The sequence below is a fragment of the Patagioenas fasciata genome, chromosome 3 (assembly GCF_037038585.1).
Source record: "Patagioenas fasciata isolate bPatFas1 chromosome 3, bPatFas1.hap1, whole genome shotgun sequence".
Taxonomy (NCBI): domain Eukaryota; kingdom Metazoa; phylum Chordata; class Aves; order Columbiformes; family Columbidae; genus Patagioenas; species Patagioenas fasciata.
The window spans coordinates 118,335,941-118,356,754 of NC_092522.1; the positions used below are offsets into that span (position 1 = coordinate 118,335,941).

Consider the following 20,814-nt stretch of genomic DNA (forward strand, 5'->3'; position numbering starts at 1 on the left):
GTAGTCCTGGAATAATTTCTGCGCTAATTGGTGGGTAGGATTTGATTCAGGATCATTTAGCCCAATTAAAATTAGAATAAATGAGATAAGCCTTTCGCTCAGTAGTATTCTACAGTGAGATATATATATATATACAAAAATATAATTTGCATGCTTGCAGCTCGGTCTTGTAAAGCCTTACTTGCACTAATGCAGGTATTTAACTGAAGTGATTAACTGAGAGATTAGTCAGCCTATCTGTATAATCGATGGAGGGATGAATTAGTCACCTCTCATCCCGGTGAAGTGCCTTCAATTAGGTGGTGGGAATCTAGGTATCATTTGAGATAAGGATATTCATATAAATGAATCTTAATTATATGTGTAAAGGGTGGAAAAGAGAAGACAAGTGTGCATGTTCTTGCTGCACATCTCATGAAGCCTAATAGAAACAAATCTTTAGCTTTAAAAACCTCATGTTCTCTCAAAAAAACATCATTATTAAGTACTGGAAAGCTGACACAAGTATCTAGCACTGTGTATTCCCACAGTTTTTTCCTGTGCTCCCAGACTGTGCTGGTGTAAGTAGCTACAAGGCAAGTTGCATAAGAGCAGTAGAGTAGGTGCTCAGGAAAATCCTCGCTGGGCTAAAACAAAACCCTGGCATTGTTTTCCATGGTGTGCATCTGCTTTCATGTGGCATCAGGAAAGTGACTATCATTTGCTCTTCCACAAAACTGGCAGTTACTCGCAGTAGCAATTGTAGTAACACTCGAGCTCGCAGTCCTCACTGCTCCCTCAGGATATGCGTGGAAGCAAGATGATGCATGCTACGTGTTTTTCTACCAGAGAAAAAAAACAACACATGAACCATGCATAGAACTTTTCACAGTCTGCAAGTCAAATAATTTAAGGCTGATGCTGTGTGTTAGAGAGGTTCTGACAGTTAAATGTACTTTGAAAAAGCAGGGGAGGTTTAATACTCTCATAATTCAAAAACATCTATAGGGTTTTTTCCTCAAACTTTCCGCTGTGCTCAGGAAGTCTCGGTCCGAAAGGAGGATACCTCACAGGTTATGACCGTGTGAACAGAAGGATTTATATTGAAATCAGTTTTGTCACTTTGTTCGTAGAACCTTGGATTTGAAGTTAGTGTAGCCTGGCTCCTTGTATAAGCCAAGTCCTGAATATCAGGAACCAATGATCCCTGAATCAAGTTCTGGATCTTGAACTAAACTGTATTTTTGTTCTGTAAATATTTATCTGCATTCATCTGAATACAAATGAATGGCATTTAGCACTGTAGCTACCTTATACGGTTTTGTTCATTCTTAGTCTTTATTCCAATACTATTCATAACCTTTCCTTGTGCAGGGATTCCTGTCTGAGAATCTCATGGGATCCTGGGAATTGCCACACTAAGTCAAGCTTCTGACAATATTCCTCAACCTGTGTTATCGAGGCACTGCTGTATTTTGGGAAAAAAAATCCAGGTGCCTGTCTAGTTCTTTGCAGTTTGATTACCAAGAGGAAAACTGATGAACCGATAAAGAACTAGTATACACCGTTGGTTAAGTAGCACTTAGATAAAAAGAAAATATTTTTTAGAGAGCATAGTTTTACTGCTGTAATTACAAACACTTTTAATTAGACAAGAGTAGCAGATGGAAAGCCTCTCCTGGCTGTGCCTGCCAGCAGACACTGAGACAAAACATGTGGGAACATCCAGGGTTATGCTGTTGGTCTTCCTTTGAATTAGGTCCTTTTCTGGATCACTTCTCTGATGCCTTACAGGTCACCGGTGGTCTGTGGAGTAGAGAATGGTTGATGTTCCTTCAGAGATGGGTACAGTAAACATCTCCTAAATGTCCATCTTGGTCAGTAGTCTCAGAGGAGAAATTATATTCCTAACTCTTGGAATATAGTGATTGGATCATGTCAGGTTAGCTGTTGGGTCGGATGTTAAAGCATGAAGCTTCTTACTCTTTTTTTTCATGTTTAGGGTGGTGAGACACTGTCCCAGGTTGCCCAGAGAGGTGGTGGATGCCCCATCCCTGGAGACATCCCAGGCCAGGCTGGACGGGGCTCTGAGCAACCTGATCTGGGTGAAGATGTCCCTGCTCATGGCAGGGGTGGCACTGGATGAGCTTTGAAGGTCCCTTCCAACCCAAAATATTCTATGATTCTGTGATTTATTCAAATATTTGGGCAGTGCAGTGCAGCTGTGGATGTTCTTACTATCCCTAGTACCTTTTATTCCTGCCTGGGCTCCTGCTTCCCTGCCATCCCTCTCCTGTCCCTGTGGAGGTTGGCATTACTTCCTATAAGCTCCAAAGTGTTTCAGTGTTTAACCCTTTACTCCATTCCCTTCTCCTTATTTTACCTTGGATTTCCTTGCCTTGACTATAATATAAGTATCTCATTGTGAAATGTAATACTCACCCAGCCACTTGCCTTCAGACACAAAATAGTGAACACCTCTGAGGGCCTCTTTCACTGACAGGGCTTCGTAGCTTTCACTGAGATTTAAGGGAGTGTCTTTTGCCTCAAGTTTTATAGAGTTGGTTGCCATGACTCAGATGATGTCTGGTAACTTGCAGAGCTGCAAACACTTGAGTATGTGTTGGCATCCTGAGCTCAGAGACTCTCCTCCCTTGCTGGCGAATGATTCTTCACATGAGCAACACCCTGGCTCTGGTTCAGCCACACTTGAACACACAATGCCTACTGCTCCGTCAGCATCCTCTGGGGAGCCACATATTGTGTCATATATTTTCCTGAAAAATAGATAAGCTGCACAAAAGACTTTCTGTCAAGCTCTGCAGGCTAAATAAACCAGCGACAACAGTTCTGTACTGTAAAAGTAATTTAAAATAGTAAAGTCTTGCAGTGTTAAATGCTTGATTAAAATGACTGAACGTGAAGAGAAAAAATAGGTATTGTGTCAAAATCTGAAATTTAGCATGACTCTGCTTCGATTCAAAGTGGAGTGGAAATACCTAGAACATTGCATAAAAATACAGTCTGTAATAAAAGTGTCCTCTGAAGAGACCAACAAACTGATATTCTCTGTAATGCCCAAGAAATCCATACATGAGTGGTCCGGTTTGCAAAGTACCAGTGCAAGTACGTGATAGATACAGTCCAAATCGGGGCAATAGGGAAGACCAGAAGAATAAGTCTGACTTCCATTACTGGTTTGATCTAGACCCAGCTTAATTCCCTAAGATACTCTACTGCTGCTCAGGTGTATAAAGTTACTGTCACAGTCTCTGTGCCTGGTGAAGATTTGATGCAGAGAGGTCCTACAGCTCTGGCTGGCAGAAGATCCCATGAGGGGTGTAGCTGAGCGTGCTGGGGTTTAAACAAGCCTCAGCTTGAGTCTTATCCTCCTAAAGATGCATTATCTTGTGAAAATGCAGAACTCCACTGACTTTGGGAGCAGGCAGAAATCTACCAGATGAAAGTAACTCTTCGTATCTGCAGGTATCTCTTACAAGGTTTTCTTCCTTTTGATCCATTTTTCTTTCCAAATAGGACATGTAGGGAGCAGACTGGTGCATGCGATGTTTTCCTCTGTGCCCTTTGGAGACCAAAAGCCACATCAAGCAGGAGATTTATGAGTTGCTGGCAAAAGATGCTTCATATTCTGTTATTACATTTAAGATGATGAAAGAAGAACAACTAACTTTCATGACTATGAAAGTAGGAGGAGAACTGCCTGTGGATAAATCAAGCACATGCATTAAGAAAGAAATTAAGGTGTTTGAAGCTTCAAATCCTGATTTTAAAAGTTCAAGATAGAAGAAAAATGTCTGAGCAAACGACGTGAAGCAGTTTGTAAGATTTTAACTCAGATACACTCAGGAGAATAAATCCAAAGGTAACAGTATGATTCATTAACTATCCCTAATTAGCCTCCTAAATTTAAGTAGACAGAATCTCGCCTGGAGGCTTTCAAAGGTACCCACCTTTCACTGTTGATGATACAGGGAGCTGAGGAATGTAACTTATTTAAGGAGGACTTCTTCATTATTAGGCACCTGCAGGGCATGCATGGCTTGAGTGACCAGATTAGATGAACTGGATCTTTTAATAAGATTGTTGCTTTTCTGGACAGGCAGAAATAGGAGAAAGCAGGGAAAGGTGTTCTGCAGCCCTGTGCAGGAAGGGGAGAGGCTGGGAGGGAGCGCTGCTGTGTCCATCTCTACCCTGTGGAGTCTCAGTTGGAGGTGCACCATCTCCTAAATCTCCTTCATCTCCTAAAGCCTCTCACATCACAGGACCATATACCTGTGGGGTATTTCACTGGGAGGAACAGTGAGACTGGGCTGATTTGTGTTGAATGGGCTTTGTATCTGGACTGGAAATGGTTTACATTTCTGCAGTCACTTCTCAGCATCTACGTGAGAAAAGGATGAACATCTCCTTTTCCATGGAGGCCAAACAAGATAAAAGGTTGTCTGTGTTATATTTAAGTTCTTGTTGCACAACCTTGCTGTCATTAGCTGCTGTTAGAAGATGCACTAAAGAGTGAAGCGTCTGGGCTGCCTCAGGAGCAGTTTTGGCAGAGTACTCTGAAAGTTTGTGTGAGTTGTGTCAGTCATCCCAGCCTGTACCACTTCCCACCAGCTCAAAGATCACCAGCAGAACACATGGATTTCTGCTTCAGGCAGTGTCTGAAGGGAAGAGCAGGGGAGGAGGGCTCGGGCTGTGAGCTCGGGGAGGTGTAGGTGGCTTTGGTTATGACAGGGCTATTTTCCCAGACAGTCTCGCTTGATTTCCATGTGGTGCTTGGAAGTGGACACACTGTAATTGGCATGAGTCACTTCCTTGTTACGGGTGGTTAGGAACCACTCTGCACGGAAAACACGCCTACAGCAGGCTGAATAACTCCCTCTTACTCTTGGGTTTTGCATTAGATTTCAGGATTACAGACTATGTTGATGCTGGGTGAAAAAAAATCCCTTTTTAAAATGATTGAGGGAGATGGAAAGTTGAGGTCTTGACCACTTGTATTCATTAAACCTCTGATTCTTTCTTTCTTTTTTTGTGAGAGTGAAGATTTAGCATGGCAGCCTGTTGATCAAACCCCAGCTTTCAAACTTACCTTCTGTTGCACAAAGTCTCACAGAATCACAGAATGTTAGGGATTGGAAGGGACCTCGAAAGCTCATCCAGTCCAATCCCCCTGCCAGAGCAGGAACACCCAGATGAGGTTACACAGGAAGGTGTCCTGGCAGGTCTTGAATGTCTCCAGAGTAGAAGACTCCACAACCCCCCTGGGCAGCCTGGTCCAGTGTCTGTCACCCTCACTGAGAAGAAGTTTCTTCTCAAATTTAAGTGGAACCTTTTGTGTTCCAGTTTGTACCCATTACCCCTTGTCCTATCATTGGTTGTCACCGAGAAGAGCCTGGCTCCATCCTCATGACAGTCACCCTTCATATATTTATAAACATTAATGAGGTCACCCCTCAGTCTCCTCCAAACTAAAGAGCCCCAGCTCCCTCAGCCTTTCCTCATGAGGGAGATGCTCCACTCCCTTAATGATCTTTGTTGCCCTGCGCTGGACTCTCTCCAGCAGTTCCCTGTCCTTCTGGAGCTGAGGGGCCCAGAACTGGACACAATATTCCAGATGTGGCCTCACCAGGGCAGAGTAGAGGGGAAGGAGAACCTCTCTTTATGTCTCCCACTGTCTTCTGGGACACTTGACACTTTCTGTGTAAACTGTACTATACTTTTACTCTAAACATGATACAGGATGCCCAGAGGTATGCTATGGCTGAATAGACAAGTCACGGAGTTGGTGTTGAGTGCACTCAGCTTTTCACATGGAAATGCCCAGGCCATAGAGTTACTCATGGTGGTGTTTGAGAGCTGTAGGATCTGATGGTCTCCTATCAAATGATTATACCTCTATCTGACCAAAAATCTCCCAAGTCAGATGATCGGGGGATGCCTGGTGGCAGGGCAGGAACTGAAGGTAGGCTTTGGATGTCTAACAGGGCACACATGGTCATGAGTAGGTGGTGGAGTCACCATTCCTGGAGGTGTTCAAAAGGCATTTCGATGAGGTTCTCAAGGACATTGTTTAGTGCCAGAGTTAGGTTATGGTTGGACCTGATGATCTCTTCCAACCGAAACGATTCTATGATTCTGTGAAACCTCTTGCCACATGATACAAATGGATTTTTAGTCACTTGAAAAGGGCACATCCAACACGGAGCTAGATGGGGGCAAAGGCAGCTCCTTGACCATGTCTGAGACCTTGGGAAAAAGCAAAGTGGGTAGGCTGTGCCTCAGTTTACTTTTCTTACTCAAAGTAACACCTTCCAGCCCCACATTTCTAGCTACACAGTGGTATTAGTGCTGTCACCAGGTGTAGAGTCTTCTTATGCATTGGACTTTTCTTTCTTACTCTGTGATTATACTGTGATATTTTGTGGTCTGATGGAACCAAATTCCATTATTTTAATAGATACTGCTGACTGATTAGTAAATTCATAGTTTACAGCGTATGAAACACTTTAATTCTTCAATCTGAGGGAGCCATATACTTTATATATGTGCTAAGGAATTGTTTTCTTGTAATAGTTCAGAAACATTAATGATCCCGTTTCTGGCTGGCTGATCTGCATTTTCAGGTTTTAAACTAAAATCCATCAGAGCTTCTACCTCTAAAAACCTGCAGTAGTTTATATTGGGTGTTTACTCACAGTAGGATTTTTTTTTTTTAAAGGATGTTGAGCATCAACAGTTCCTGGCCCCAACCTGCCCAGATAAAAGGTTTGGTTGTAATTTTCAATGGTAACGGAGTCATGTTTTGTTCAAATTGCACTCTGCTTCAAGCGTTCACAGGAGGATTTGCTGAAGGTCCTTCAGATCTGCTTTAATCACACTGAGCTTTCAGAGTAAACCTTACGGGCTGGAAATGCACACACGACTGTATAGCAGAGGACTGGAGAATGACAAAGCCCTTTTCTGTATGTTTTTAAGACCGAGCTTTCATTGATCTCGCCTCCAGTTGACTGATCTGTATATACAGTGAAGATGGAGGTCAGGGGATAATTGGGTCCTGGGAGTCTTTAAGCATGTTTAGGACTGAGCAAGCCTCAGGAAACATCAAATGATCAAATTAGCAAAGAGAAGGGATGGTTTGAGTGTGAGGCTGAAATATGGGAAGGCTAAGTTTGTTTTCTTTCTTTGGCACAGACTCCCTCTGTGAGACTGGACAAATCAATTTGATATTTAAACACTTTCAAAACTCTGTCCCAGAGCCAGTTTCCCATCTGTAAAACCCAAGGTGTCTAGCAGTCAAATGTTTTGATTAGGGGAGTAATATGTGCACTTAAACCAAAACACTCAGCAGCACATTGTGAAACAGAATTCCTCAGAAAGAGCAATATTCCTCTCCAAAATAATCTTTTGTGGCAACTAGCCAAACCTACAGAAATGGAGCATTTAAAACCAGGTAGATTAAACTAGAAAACATACAGCAAGTGATCTGAATGAATGAAGAAGCGAGGTATCATCTGGCCTTTTCTATCTCTTAGCACTGTTATTCAGAATTTTGCAGCTTGTAGGCACAGTAACTTTTTATTTTCGCCAGCCCTCAGTTTTCTGGCCGCACAAGAGAGTGTTTGTGTGCAGAGCCCAGCAAAAAGAGCCTCCACCAGGTACAAACAAGGGCTCTGTCAGCAGCACCAGCATGTGCCTTTTCTCACTGTCCTGCTGGTCACTTGCACTCAGATGTGATGGGTCTGCTCTGCTGGTGAGAGCGACTCCAGCTTTAATCATCCTTTGCCCCTGTTCCTGCAGGGGAGAAGCTGGCAGAGAGTTTTTGTTACGGGATTGATGCCACTAATTCACTGCAAATGGGTAATGCAGGTCTTGGATTGGGAGCTGGTATAAATTATTGCTAGCATGATGTTGATTCAGACAGATGAGTGGTGGGAGCTGGTAGCCAGGATTGCTTTTAAAATAGACACAGAGAGATTATATAAAGACTTGAAAGCTCGTAAAGGCAGGCGAATGAACCTGCTGATCCGAGAGCTCCCTTGCAGCTTTGTAACCTAGAACAACCTTCTGCAAGTGCTTTCATGGGGTATCACAGCAACAGTGACGCTTCACTCTCCAGATCAAGTCCTGGCTCACACGCAGTCCATGTGATGATGCCCAAGTTGGACCCTGGGGTGGGTGGCAGAACATGGCTTGCCATTCTGAAAGTTAATCTTCTGCCCTCGCTGCTCAGCTGCCCAGCCCAAGTTACTGGAGAATTTTATCATTTGGATAAATACCCACATCTTAATGCTGACTGCTACCCCCTGAAATACCAAAAGTCCCCAGAGGTCCCCAGCGCAACTCCTCTCTTCCAGGTGATCACAGCTCATTTCTCACAGGCGTTTTAAGGTGCAGGGCTCCTGACTATCAGATGTGTTAACACTTTGACTGAAGGCCCCTTTTCTTCCCTTCTTGTCCATGTATATCACTTGTTCTGCTGACTGAGTTGCTTTAACTTCTCTGCTTGACTGAATGGAGCAGGCCAAGTGCCAATCCTTCCCTGCCAGGATTTCTGTGCTTAATGCTGAGATAAGACAAAAATCCCAGGTACTTTTTTCTGGTGGTTTTAATAATAAATAAGTTTACTTGACGCCTTGCTTCAGTTCATGCCGTACTTTATGTCGGATGCACTCCTCTCCAGAGAATTTAAGGAGGGTATTTCAAAGGAACCAGATGTTTAATTTTCCTTGTGGATTTGGCCACCACACAGAAGCTAACTGGAAATCGTGAGGTGTTTTGCACTTGAGAAAGCCTTTCAGTTTTACTGTCTTTTTAAATCAAGCCATCTAAGCTATGTATTGGTTTAGCATTGTATAAACTAGAAGAAGAATAGACTTGCTGTATGCCATCACTGTTTACTCTTTGCCAAGATAGACCCTTTCTGGTAAAATGCCCTCAAGATGTTTAGGCAGTTCACAGAGAAAAATGGTCCCTTGAAAAGGAAAACTCCAAGGTTCATGTGCTGTGGACATCCTGTGTTGCACTAAATTGCTTCCAGAGTTTTCAAGGGGTTTGCTTGCTAACATGAAGACAAGCACCACTTGGGATTTTTTAAAGTACCAAAGTGCATGTTAATCACAGACATTGAGCACGTACCAGCTTTTGGGAACTTTTCTCCATGGCCAACTGTGTTTTTAGGCACCAAATGGCTGCTTGGTTGTCACCTTTCTTCCTCGGCCATCCCAAAGGGGCAACAGCACAACCCGACCCCACCGAGGTGCTGTGACAATAAATAGTCCCTATGACTGCTTCCCTGTGAATAGTTCTCTATCTCCTCTCCCTTGGGATGCTGTTAACTGATTGCTGTCTGATTTAGTGATGTTTTGCTTCACCCCAACTCTTCTCTTGGTCCTGTACATAGTGTTCATAGCAGTGGTGGCACAGATGCCAAGGTGGAAAAGCCATAGATCAGTTCCCTGAATTTGCTTAGGAAAAGATCGTGTTTCTTTCCCCCAACACAAATGTTTAAGTGGCTGGTGTTGCCACCTTTTCAAAGAAAGTTGCAAGTTTACCCAGCCTTTGTTCTGCCCCAAAGGTGGCCATGAATACTGGGAGGTTAAAGGTGATGTTTATGAAGAAGAGCCAGCCTGAAACATTAAAGACTTGCCCAAATCTGCTAAAAATTGCTTCTGTGTCACTTTTGCTTCATTTTCTTCATTGGAGGCATATCAGGAGGCTACCTGGGGTGCAGTTTGGATGAAAAGTGCGTATGACACATCTTCCAGATGCCTTTCAAGTGTTCAGCCTGAGATGCAACAAATAAGGTCTTTATTTTTTGAGGGTGCTGAGCCCTGTACCCTCTGAATATCATACATCTTCGGGTGCCTCGAATTAGGCAGAACTGTGATTCTCCCTGACTGCGTGCTTTGCAGGATAATGTCTGTTCTACCCACCTCCACCACAGACTTTCTGATATTCCTTTAGCACAGGCATCACCTCTGCTTCTGCCTGGTTCCTAACATAGGATGTGTTTCTTTTGCTGCCTTCTCATCAGAGGACAGTTACCAATTCAGGTTTCACTAGAAACTGCCATGCCAGCTCTTTGATATTCAGAAGCGGTGGGGTTTTTCTGTCTGTTCCCTGACCCAGCATGACTCTACGAATAATGCAATAACTTCAGTGCTGATATCTTGGCAGTCTAATATAGGAGGTCAGTCAGTAAATATAGTTACAATTTTCTTTGCCTCAGCAAAGACAGTAAGTCAAACACAATGTAAACAAGGTGGTTGGATCACTTCCCTCACCATTAATATTTGTAGTTATGCAGGCAAATTTAATGGGCGTGATTAAATATCATACTCCAGCTTGGCAGCTGGTTAGCTGCAGGGGGCAGGGAGGAATTTCCTTTCTGTTCCAGGATTGCTCACTTTCCAAGTCCTCCTTCATGCTTGTGCCAAGGATCTCAAAGTGCTTTGCATTTTTAATTACGCTTCTTCACATCCCTGCAAAGAGTGGAGATAAGTGATAGCAGCACTGGCAGCGGAGCAGTGGGGAAACTGAGGCACTAGGAGGTGGCGGCCTGCTTGGGACAAGAAAGGCAGTTGCTGTTAGACTTGGACAAAGGGAAGCCGAGCATCCCAGAAATCTTCTCTTGGTGTTTCTGTGCATCTAATGAACTTGTACCTAGTTCTCAACAGTCTGTCTTTAACACACTGAAGGCTTTTTTTGTCTGCAAGAACAAAATGCTGCTTTTCTGTGTATATTACTATAAAGTCACTGACAGGGAAAATATATCTTTCTCCTCTGGAAATTGTAATTTCTTTATTTTTGCCTTTCATCACTCTGTTCCTCTAATTTCTGAGCAGAATACCCTGTATCTGTGTTTCTTCTCTTTGTATGGAAAAGCACTTTGCTCTGCAATAGCCTCAGGTGTTGGCTGTGGCTGAGGCAGAGAACTGGTTCAGCTCTGTAAATGACATGTGGTTTTGTCCCTACAGGGCAAATTAGTGAATTTATTGTGTGGATTCACCTTCAGTGGGTGTACACTGAAGTAGCTACACCGACTTTGATTTCTTTACCTGCATGTACAGCCGAAGAGCTGCCCTTGCAACTTCAAGGAGGAGGAAATACTCTTCTTACTAAGGCATGCTTTGGTCCAAAGAAAGGACTATAGATGTCTTGACAAAACTGTCACATATTGCCCTGTCTCACCTGCATATTGCTAATGCTGTGGCTGACAAAACAAAGAGACGAGTAGGGATTAGCTAAGTCTTCACCTCCATTCTCAGAATGGTGGGAACGGAGAATGGGCCTTTCTCAGCTTAGTTAAAGCCTGAAGCCTAACAGGGAGCAGTGTATTTTGGGCCTCACAGGGTGGAGAAGATTTCTTAGAGGTGGGGTTGTGAACAGCATCCTCCAGAAGCTGGTTCTGTGAATCCAGAGTAGACAGAAACTTCTGATGTGCAGTGCTGAGCCAGCGACTTAATGGCTGGAGAGATGCAGCGATTCAGGCATACGCTGTAGACCCCATTGATACGGGGCATCCTGCCCAGCTTGCTGTCGTGTAGGAACAGAGCTGCAGTACTCTGTGGAATAGGGCTGAGGCTGAAGCCTGGCTTACTAGGAATTTCAGTTTCTAAGATGGTGTCTAAATTCAGCTGTCGGAATCTGACCCTTAGTCTAGTCTCCAAGCTTAACTGTAAATAAACAATATCTTAATCACTTTATAGTTTCCAGTGTTGTCTCATAGAATGTCTCTGTGCTGGCATTTGGAGAACATTCATCATAATGCTAAATGAGTGTCTGTTTGGTCTGCACATGGTATAATTAAGTATCAGCTGAGCCTGTAGCATAATGTGAAATTCTTGTTCTGACCAGGTGGAATAACTCACGCTAAAAACTGTGCTCTTCTTATTTCTTTCTTTCAGTTCCCAAGAAGCTTCTGCATGAAACCCAGCCAAGACCAACCAATTACCAGGGATTTCAGAAGCCACATTTCCCCCTGCGGCCGAGAGTGTTTGATCCCAATGTTATAGGGGACGGTGTATTCCTTTCTGATGTCTCTCCTTCCAACATAGGACGTGCTCTCCCAGGTAGTTATGACTATTGCAACGTTGGCCCAAACCAAACTGTGTTGTGGTAACTGTTCCGATCCATCTTCCTTTACAGACAGTACAAACCTTACCTGGGTTTCTGTATTGTTCTCAAACCCCATTCATGTCACAGCCAGAAAGTGAGGCTTCAAGGCATGACCATCGATAGACTAAAGTGAACTGCGAAACTCTCACCAGCTTTCTTAAAATAGCAGTCACAGCCATGCATGTCAAAACTTATCACAGAAATACTCTGCACACCCATCTAATACGGTGGCAAAGAACAAAGCAGGGCAGGGACAGCAGTTCTGCCTCACAGGGACAGAGAAGTATTCAACTAAGCTTTGAAATATGATACTATTTTCATAAAATGCAAAGTTGAGAGATATGAATAAAGTAATAGCTATCTATAGGGATAAGTGAGTAGGAGGAAGGGATGGCATATGAATAAAGGAAGAGCACAGGTGAGCATGTATTAGTTTAGGCAGTGGTTTTGTGTTGTGTTTCCCAACACATGGGAGATGGTGCATGACATTGTTCCTGAAATTCCCAACCTGCGCTCCTTGAGATGCAGCTCTCAAGTGGGTCTGGACATTGTGGGTATTGTCTCTGTCTACACTTCTGGTGAAGTTAATCCACACCCTGGATAATCAATCCACACAATCCACAGACAAATAAGAGTCATAATAACATATTTATCACTTTTGAGGCCTTACTGAAAAATTATCAAGGAAAAGAATTTTCAGTCAGCCTGAAATAAATTTTGTGATCTTGGTGATTCTTTTAAGCAAGAAAAAAATCCTAAATTCATTTTCATTCATCTAAACATTTCACTTCTACAAGTGACACCTTTTGTTTAGTTCTCACACTGTTTATTCATCCATTTTTAAAATATGCACCACTTTCAAACAAAGATGTCATTTTAAAATTAAGACCTAAAAGAATGTTTCAAAAATAGCAAGAGGAAATATTTGGACAGTTCTGTAAACTCCCTTCCCATTTTATTTATTTCGTTAAAGTCAGCCTGGTATCATGAGTAACCTCTTCTATGCTTGAACTGTGTTGTTGGGCAAATCTACTGCTAGCTGGAATAATTTTCCTCAACTTTGTTGTAAAGTCAAAGGGAAACAGCTTCAGTGACTGGGTATAGACAAAGTCTTCCAAGTTAGCAAGATGGAAAGGAAAATCTTTTAGTATGATCCTGGAATGAATGGCAGAGCAGGGAACCACATAGTGCAGCAACACATGGCCCTTGGAAATCGTGTTTGTTTGTTTTTTCCCTCCTGCATAACCCCAGTCATTTTCTGTGCTCCCTGTCTGTGCTTGTACAATCCTGCAGATGACAAAACCAGTTCTGTGGTTTTGTGGTGCTCTTTGCCGAGTTATAGTGTATGCAGACAAGTATTCATTTAGAAACTTGTTTGAATGCATCTGTTCTTTGTATAAGTCAGAAGAAAAAACATTCTTACATCTCACATGAGAGGAATTATGCCTTACTATCTCTACTAAAAGACACTATTATTGCACAACATGGTTCACAAGGGCTGTCCAAAACCCAGCAGTGGTGTCCATCTGATGTAGCACATGCGCACAGGGAAGTCCTGACTGTGAGTATGATTTAAACCTTAGTTCTAGTGAGATCCAGTGAATGTATCGATAGTGAGGGGCAGGCGGGTTGTCACTAACCCAGAACTGGACATGTGATAGAACATGGCGCAGAGCCCCCAGGTTTGTGTCCTACCAGCTCTGTGCAGCTGCAGTCCAGCCACATTAACTGGACTTCAATGCAGAGTTGTAGAAAACTCTCAGAGACCTAGCAGGAGCCTGGAGCCACCTAACTCAGTGGTCCTCCCTATGATGAGATATATGGTTAAGAAATATATATGGGATTATATCCTGGTGGTGCCCTTCATTGCGACTAATTATAAAGGAATTTAAGATTAACTAGTTTAGAGACAGACCTCATTATGTAGACATCTCAGGCAGGATTCAGTTACCCCCACATAAATGTGTCATTTGAGATGACCTGGGGTGTTCACCTGGCTTCTAGATACTGCTCTACAAGGGCAAAAGTTTTCCCTATGTCCCTTCTCATACTTGCCATCTCTGCGTAGATGTCCTCCTGCCCATGGGGTGTCTTGGATGTCTGCGTATGAGCAAATACATCAAGCTTTAAGTCTCTGCTATGGAGAGAGCTGAATGACTCTCTAGGATCTGTCAACTAATGGCAGGATTCCATTGCCTCAGTTTAGATGCACAGTGCTACCTGAGATACTCTGAAGTGTCCAGTTTTTAGGTTCAGTTTATAGAAATCAAAAATTTACCCTGCTTCCATGGATTTATTTGCAAGAATGGTGGTAGAGAAAAATCCAACCACTTGTATAGGCGTAGATTTACCACACAGGCAGAATAAAGGAAAGATTAGAGGGCACGTTGGTGCCTATATCTAAATTAAAACATTTTCCAAAACTTTGCTGTTGATTTCCTGCTGAATGTGCCCCACTGTCTCCATTGATACAACTGATTTTCTGTGATCTCTGTTCTCCTAAAGCAAGAGGTTCTTGTGATATTTTTCCCTTTTGTATCAGCCACTCAGGCACCCATATTTAAAAACTTTGCTTCGGGGCCAGTCATTAACACCTTGTCATTAAGGTGGCTTTCCCAAGGCCACACAGCTATTGGGTGGCAGAGATAAAACCACGTTCCTTGAGGCTGATCCCTTGCAGCAACACCTGGACATCCATCCCATTTGCTTCTCCTCCCAGGCAGATAAGGAGTTGGAATCACTGCACGTACATTCATGCTCTCAGTCCCTCTCCATCCAGGATTACCTGTTCTCTTGACACCCCTCGATTTCTGTTGCTGCTTCCCTGGGCTGAGCTGCTTGCTGACACGCACAGTGGGAAGCTGAACATGGTATCTCACGCTGCTGGGATTGCAGGGAAAGGAGGTGGATCAGGCAGCAAGTGAACACAGATCATCTCCCGTCGGGGCTGCTGTCAGAGTGGCTTTGCTTGCATTGGCATTATCGAAAAAGGACCTGACAGCTTCCTGTATTTAATACCTACAGATAAGTGGAAGCCGGGTGCACGTCTGTGGTTTTATAGCGTGCTGCTTGCTTCTGGCCAGAAACAGATACCCAGGGAAAGAAGCTTGAAAACCTGTAATAGCTACAGTTAAACAATCGCATGGGTGATGGAGCTGGATCCTGTGCACCGACTTTTTCATGTGTTTAAAACAATTAGCGTTTTGTGACTAGCGGGGGTGTCTGCCTGCTGATCAAGGTGTGGGGAGCACTCAGCAGCGAGCTGATAAGGGCTGAAAGGGTCTCTTTGAGCCTCCTGGAATTAGCTGCCTCCTTAGCTCCGGTCTTCAACAAATAAAATCAAATCATTAACCCATGGTCACTCACCTCTCCAAAGGGGAAATGGTGTCTGGGTGAAACACAATACGAGCAGGCTTCTGAAGGAAGTAATAAACTCAGGTTCGCCCTTCACTGCAAAGGCTGGAGAGAAAGCACGTCTGTTTGCCAGGTGTGGATGGATCACTACAGCGTGACACCAGCAGAGGGTTGCCGGCTCTGCCCGTGTTTTCCAGTCCTTGTTACGAGCTTAGCTGAACCCGCTGTTGATAAAGGCTCCTTTGATTTAAATAAGAGAAAAGAAACCTGACTATGTATTTGCTGTAGCGTACGTGGGTGTGTCTAAGTGGTGACATGAAAGAGCAGGAGACGGGGGAGAGAAGATGCTGCCTGGATGCAGACAGGGTATGTGCTCAGCTGAAGCTACCTGAGAAGGTTCAGTTGCCCCTAAAAAAATAGGAAAACTTGGGTGGCTTGCTGTTGAGCACCTCCAGATTTCTGAGAGCTGACGCTGACCTGGTGGGGCTAGGGCAGGGTAGGGCTGGGGCATGTGCCTCATTCCTCATTCCCTTTCTGTTTCAAAGCAGAGAAGAAGAAAGGGAGATCAGCCGCCTTCTACCCTCTAGACAACACTCTTTTCCTGCACCCCGTGGATGAGACACAACTGCCGGCACTCAACAGCAGCATGGAGCCCGTGGGCGTCAGCACGGAGATGGCCCTGCTCAGCAACATCCTAGCAGCCTATGCCTTCATCACAGGTAGGTCTTTGTAGACCCTCAACTGAGCCTCCATTTCAGAGTCACCTTAGGGCTAAATCTGCCTCTTTGAGCTGTTTCTATTTTTTATTCATCTCAGCAAATTCCCCCTTGAAAGCCCTGACCAGGGCAGCTCTAGCAGACAGTATATAACAGGGTTTATTGTGCTCTGCTTTCCACTGGATTTACTCTCGTCTGAAGTTAAATACAATGTAATCTTATATGTGGTATTATTCCTAATGCTCCATTTTCCTGGAGATCAAAGCCTGGCTCATTAGTGAGGCAAGCATGTTGTCCTGTAATTTGGAAAATAAGCAGCACTCAGATCATTACCTTGCTTAAGAGAATTTGGCTTATCTTCAGTAGAAGTGTGAAGATGAAGTAACTTGAGAGTCTGCTTAATTGTATATTTAAATCTAGTTTAGAGTAAGATTTCCTTGGATCACAGTTTATTTTTCACCCACGTGTACCTTTTAACTAGCAGAGGAACAGTCTTCTAATAAGATTCACTTTAAAAGTTGAAATAAAGATTATGTGCCCTACTGAATGCTTGGGGTCAATACCATTGATAGCAAAAAGTACAGTAGAGACAGGTGACATAGTGCAAGTATTTTCCATCCCATATTTGCCTGAGGTACCTTGTCAAAAGTAGGGATCGAGTTGGAGGACCTGATAAAAAAAAAAGGAAGAGTGCTGGCTGAATAGCATCAAATATACTAATTCAGCATATTTTAGGCCAATTTTGTTGCTTTCCCCAGAATGAGGCCCTTGGTTTCTGTGTAACTCCTCTCGCCCCCACCAGCCCTGAGGCAGGGTGAACTGTTTGTGGTCAGTTTTTCTTATGGGATTACAGAGTGTTTGACATTTGTTTATGAAAAGTTTGTATGCTTATTACCTTGAAATGCTTGTTGACAAGTAATATTACCTTGCTAGCAACATTAATGTGTTGCTCTTTTACTACATGCTGTTAAAAATTCTGTGTACTGCGGCCAGTCTGCTAGCACCACTGTAGAGCAAGTATGATATTCTGGAGCACTGAGGTCTATATAACTAAAACTCCAATATTCGTGAGGCAATTTTTCATGTCTGTGTGCTACTCAATCTGCTAATTCATTAAACACTAATGTACGCTTGGTGCTGTGCTCTTGCTGAAATACCACCGTGCTGCTACAGACAAGTATTTGAACTTGAAACAACTAACTTGGGCTTTGCATTTTGGAATTACTGAGTAGATTAGTAAGAGTGTTTCTGCACATTTAGTGGATGGTGCTTCTAAAAGGACCATGAATGGTGAATCCAAATTTCTACCCTTCTACACGTCCAATGGTGACATCAGGATCCATGTTTTCATGACATCATTAAGAAGCAGATAGCTTAAGTGCAATTAGTAGTGTTCTTCACAAAAGATAGCTGAGTAATATATATTTTTTTCTTGCATGTGCTTCTCTAAGGAAAGATTAGGAAAAGCAAACTTTGAAGGAGTTTTCTGTCTGTCATACTTCTTCCGCCCTCTTACCTACAGATGCCATTTGTTGACATGAAAATACCTGCTTTCCCATCCTGACTATAAAATAAAACGTTGTTATTATTATTTTCCCCATCTGAACAGTAAAAGGTAGCAGAAGATTTTGGGATTTCTGGTCAGGGACAGTTGGGACTATGATTCAGGGTTGATGATGATACCCAATGGACTTTGTTTCTCTTTACCACAGCAGAACTCTTTGACCCTGCATTCATTTTCTAGGGCACAAGGCCTCAATTCATCCCCTTCACAAGGTGTCAGTCTTGGCAGGAGCCTCTAGATTTTACTGTAGCACAAATAATAAATAAGGATAGCTTTAACTGTCTTGTCGTTGTGGGGTTTGCTTGCCCTCTCATGGTGTGGTCTCCATGTGCTTGTAGAATCATAGAACTGTAGAACAGTTTGGGTTAAAAAGGACCTTACAGATGATATAGCTCCAACCCCCTGCCATGGGCAGGGACACCTTCTACTAGACCAGGTTGCTTGAAGTCCCATCAACCTGGTCTTGAACACTTCCAGGGATGGGGCATCCACAGCTGCTCTGGGCAACCTGTTCAGTAGTTCATGACCCTCACAGTGAAGATGATATCTTCACATTTACTGGATGTCAAATAATCAATAGAACTCAGACCTGATGACTTCCCAGTTTCCAGTAATGAGGTCAGGAGCTTGTTTCTCATGTTTTCCAGTGCACATAACCATGACTGTTAGATGTGTTTTAGTCTCAATAATATATATGTTCAGTTTGTTATTTATTACAAAATACTTGATGCCTGTCCAATGGATTGAAACAGCAGATGCCGTAAACCATCTTTATCTGCTGCGTGTAATTTAGTCCTCTGCTTTTAGCAGAGGGGATGGATTTGGCATGATTTATTTTGGTGTATGTGAATATGAAGAGGTTTTAGATTATAAGTTCAAAGACAAACTGTATCACAGGGCACAAATATCATCTGCACAAAACTAGAGCACTGTAAAGCCATCCCCCTTCTTACTGCAGATTTTGAGCAGCAGAACAGTTGGAAATTTTTGTTCTTGCCTGAGTTTGGGGCCCTGAAGGCGGCTTAAGCCACAGCAACTGTTGGTGTCCATAGAGGAGCCATTATAGTGGCTCAGGAGAGGCAGGATATCGGGTGGCCAGGGAGGGCCGGTTCTGGTTCACACATCTTCCCATCACTCCTGACCACAGCCTTGGTGCCAAAGGGAAACATTAGTGCAAGAACCGCTCTGTTTCATAACACTAAAAACGTCCCTCAGGTAAACTTTGCAGGCTGAAAGTGCTGTATTCAGGGCTTCCCTGTGCTGATGAGTTGGCTTCAAAACAGGACTTTGCAGGAAAAAAAATTGTAAATAGGCTGGGGCAACATATAAAGATGCTTTTGTGTTGGGGCAAAGCGTGGTGTATACCCTCAGACCCACTTCAGGGAAAAGGAGATACGGGCACTTGGTATTTCATGGGTAAAGCACATGCTTGAAAGGTTGATCCACTTCTACTATTAATACTTTTTCTGCTTTCTGGAAGTGGGTGTCTTGTAGTCTTGGGAGAGCATCCACGAATCAGTGGTATCCCCTTTCTGCTCAGTGGTGTTCACATTTTCTGCACAAAATGGCAGGTTTGGGTCACTAGCACTGTTGACACGTGCAGTCTTGCAGTGCACAGAACCAATATTAGTGAAAGCCTCTGTGATCATATCCACCATCTTTTTTGACTGATGTTCCCATAGAAAAGTTGGGAACGTTCCTATTGAGGAGTGAAGTTTCACAGCACAGCCTGAAGCAAAGCCTCTTTGCAGGGGTGTTGGTTTTCACATGTAGCAATCATCAGGGATAGGAGTATCCAAGCCAGTTAGGTGTCAGTCTTATCCCAGCTTCCAGAACCTTGAAAACAACATTTCTTCAGAAACAGGGAGAAAGAGTGAACAATGTCAATGAGGAGTGAATTTATCAGCTGATCAAACAATAAATATTTAGAGCTCAGTCCTGCGAAACACAGGGATGCCCTTAATTTTAAAGCTGATTTTCTTAGTAGAATTAGGTTTTTAATTATATGCAATCTCTGCCTGAAAAATGTCAGATCTGTTATTTGTCATGGACCTGTTCCAAAACCTGTCTGAGCCTTTGGAAAGACTTCACCAGTCTCAGTGACAGCTGGAACTGTCTTTGCAGTCACAGTCCACCAGCAAGACCAGAGCCATCCCTTGTGGTTATATAAATATTAAACCTTGTTTCGGAGCACTTCCAGTGCCTCCCTTTGGACAGGGGGCTTATTCCCATTTTGTTGTTGCTTTCAGGCTGAAGTAGCTGGAGGGAAACATCCACAAATCCCTGTTTTATTCTTCTTCCACAAGCAAGGCTTTGCTGCCAAGTTATTAACATGGGGCTTTTAAAAAACAAGCCAGGGGAGATCATTCCAACTTTTAGAATGCTTGGTCTGAGCCTTATTAATAAGGGCTCCTGGGGAGCTTCCTCTGTTCTACCAGGGGATTTCGGCAGCCTGTGGGGTTAACTGTAAATTCTCTAGAAGATATTGCTCCTACTGTTTGTCTGGCCATGCTTAATGCTGAACTTTTTACTGGGGCCCTCTGCAATTTTCTTCCCAACCAAGGTTTCTGAATACATGAAGCCATCACAGGAAACCAGCAGTGTTAATGCCTAGATTGGTTTTTATTTATTGAAACAATTTATTATAATAGCAATAAGAACCTTGGCCTGGGGCATTTCCTGAGGAATTAATGGCAGTCTGGGCTGATGCTCCCAGCAGATTGTTAGCCCTCAGGAAACAGGCTCCGTAATTGCTGCTGGCTTGGTTGGAAAAACAAAATAAAATGTGTTTCTAATTTTTGGCCAGTTTGAACACCTAGAAAATGGTGGCTTTTGTATAGAGGGTTATAAAGAGCATATATCTTTTGTCTGCATGGATTAAATTCCAACTTGAATCAGTGACATTTTCATCAATGCTTTTAGTCATGAAAGAGAAATATCAGGAAGGGGAAAGGTAGCCCCAGCTAAAGAAAGCGACAGCAACTGGGTCCTGCCAGAAGTTTAGGAGAAAAGCTTAGCTCTGTGCTGTCATCCACAGCAGTGGAAGGAAAAGCTACAGTGGTC

The 20,814-nt window shown here is 43.3% G+C and overlaps 1 protein-coding gene across 4 annotated transcripts in view; it reads left to right on the plus strand.

The window, feature by feature from the left end:
* The window catches only part of EVA1A (eva-1 homolog A, regulator of programmed cell death), a 214,253-nt gene that overhangs the window by 189,041 nt on the left and 4,398 nt on the right, over nucleotides 1-20,814 (plus strand). For 2 of the 4 annotated variants that reach the window (XM_065834939.2, XM_071807118.1), the window contains 2 exons: nucleotides 11,907-12,071; nucleotides 16,020-16,190. In XM_065834939.2, the coding sequence (XP_065691011.2) occupies nucleotides 11,907-12,071; nucleotides 16,020-16,190 (336 nt within the window). Of the gene's footprint in view, nucleotides 1-3,544; nucleotides 3,863-11,906; nucleotides 12,072-16,016; nucleotides 16,191-20,814 lie in introns of those variants that run through there. The other 2 variants (XM_071807117.1, XM_065834938.2) reach the window with 2 other exon arrangements.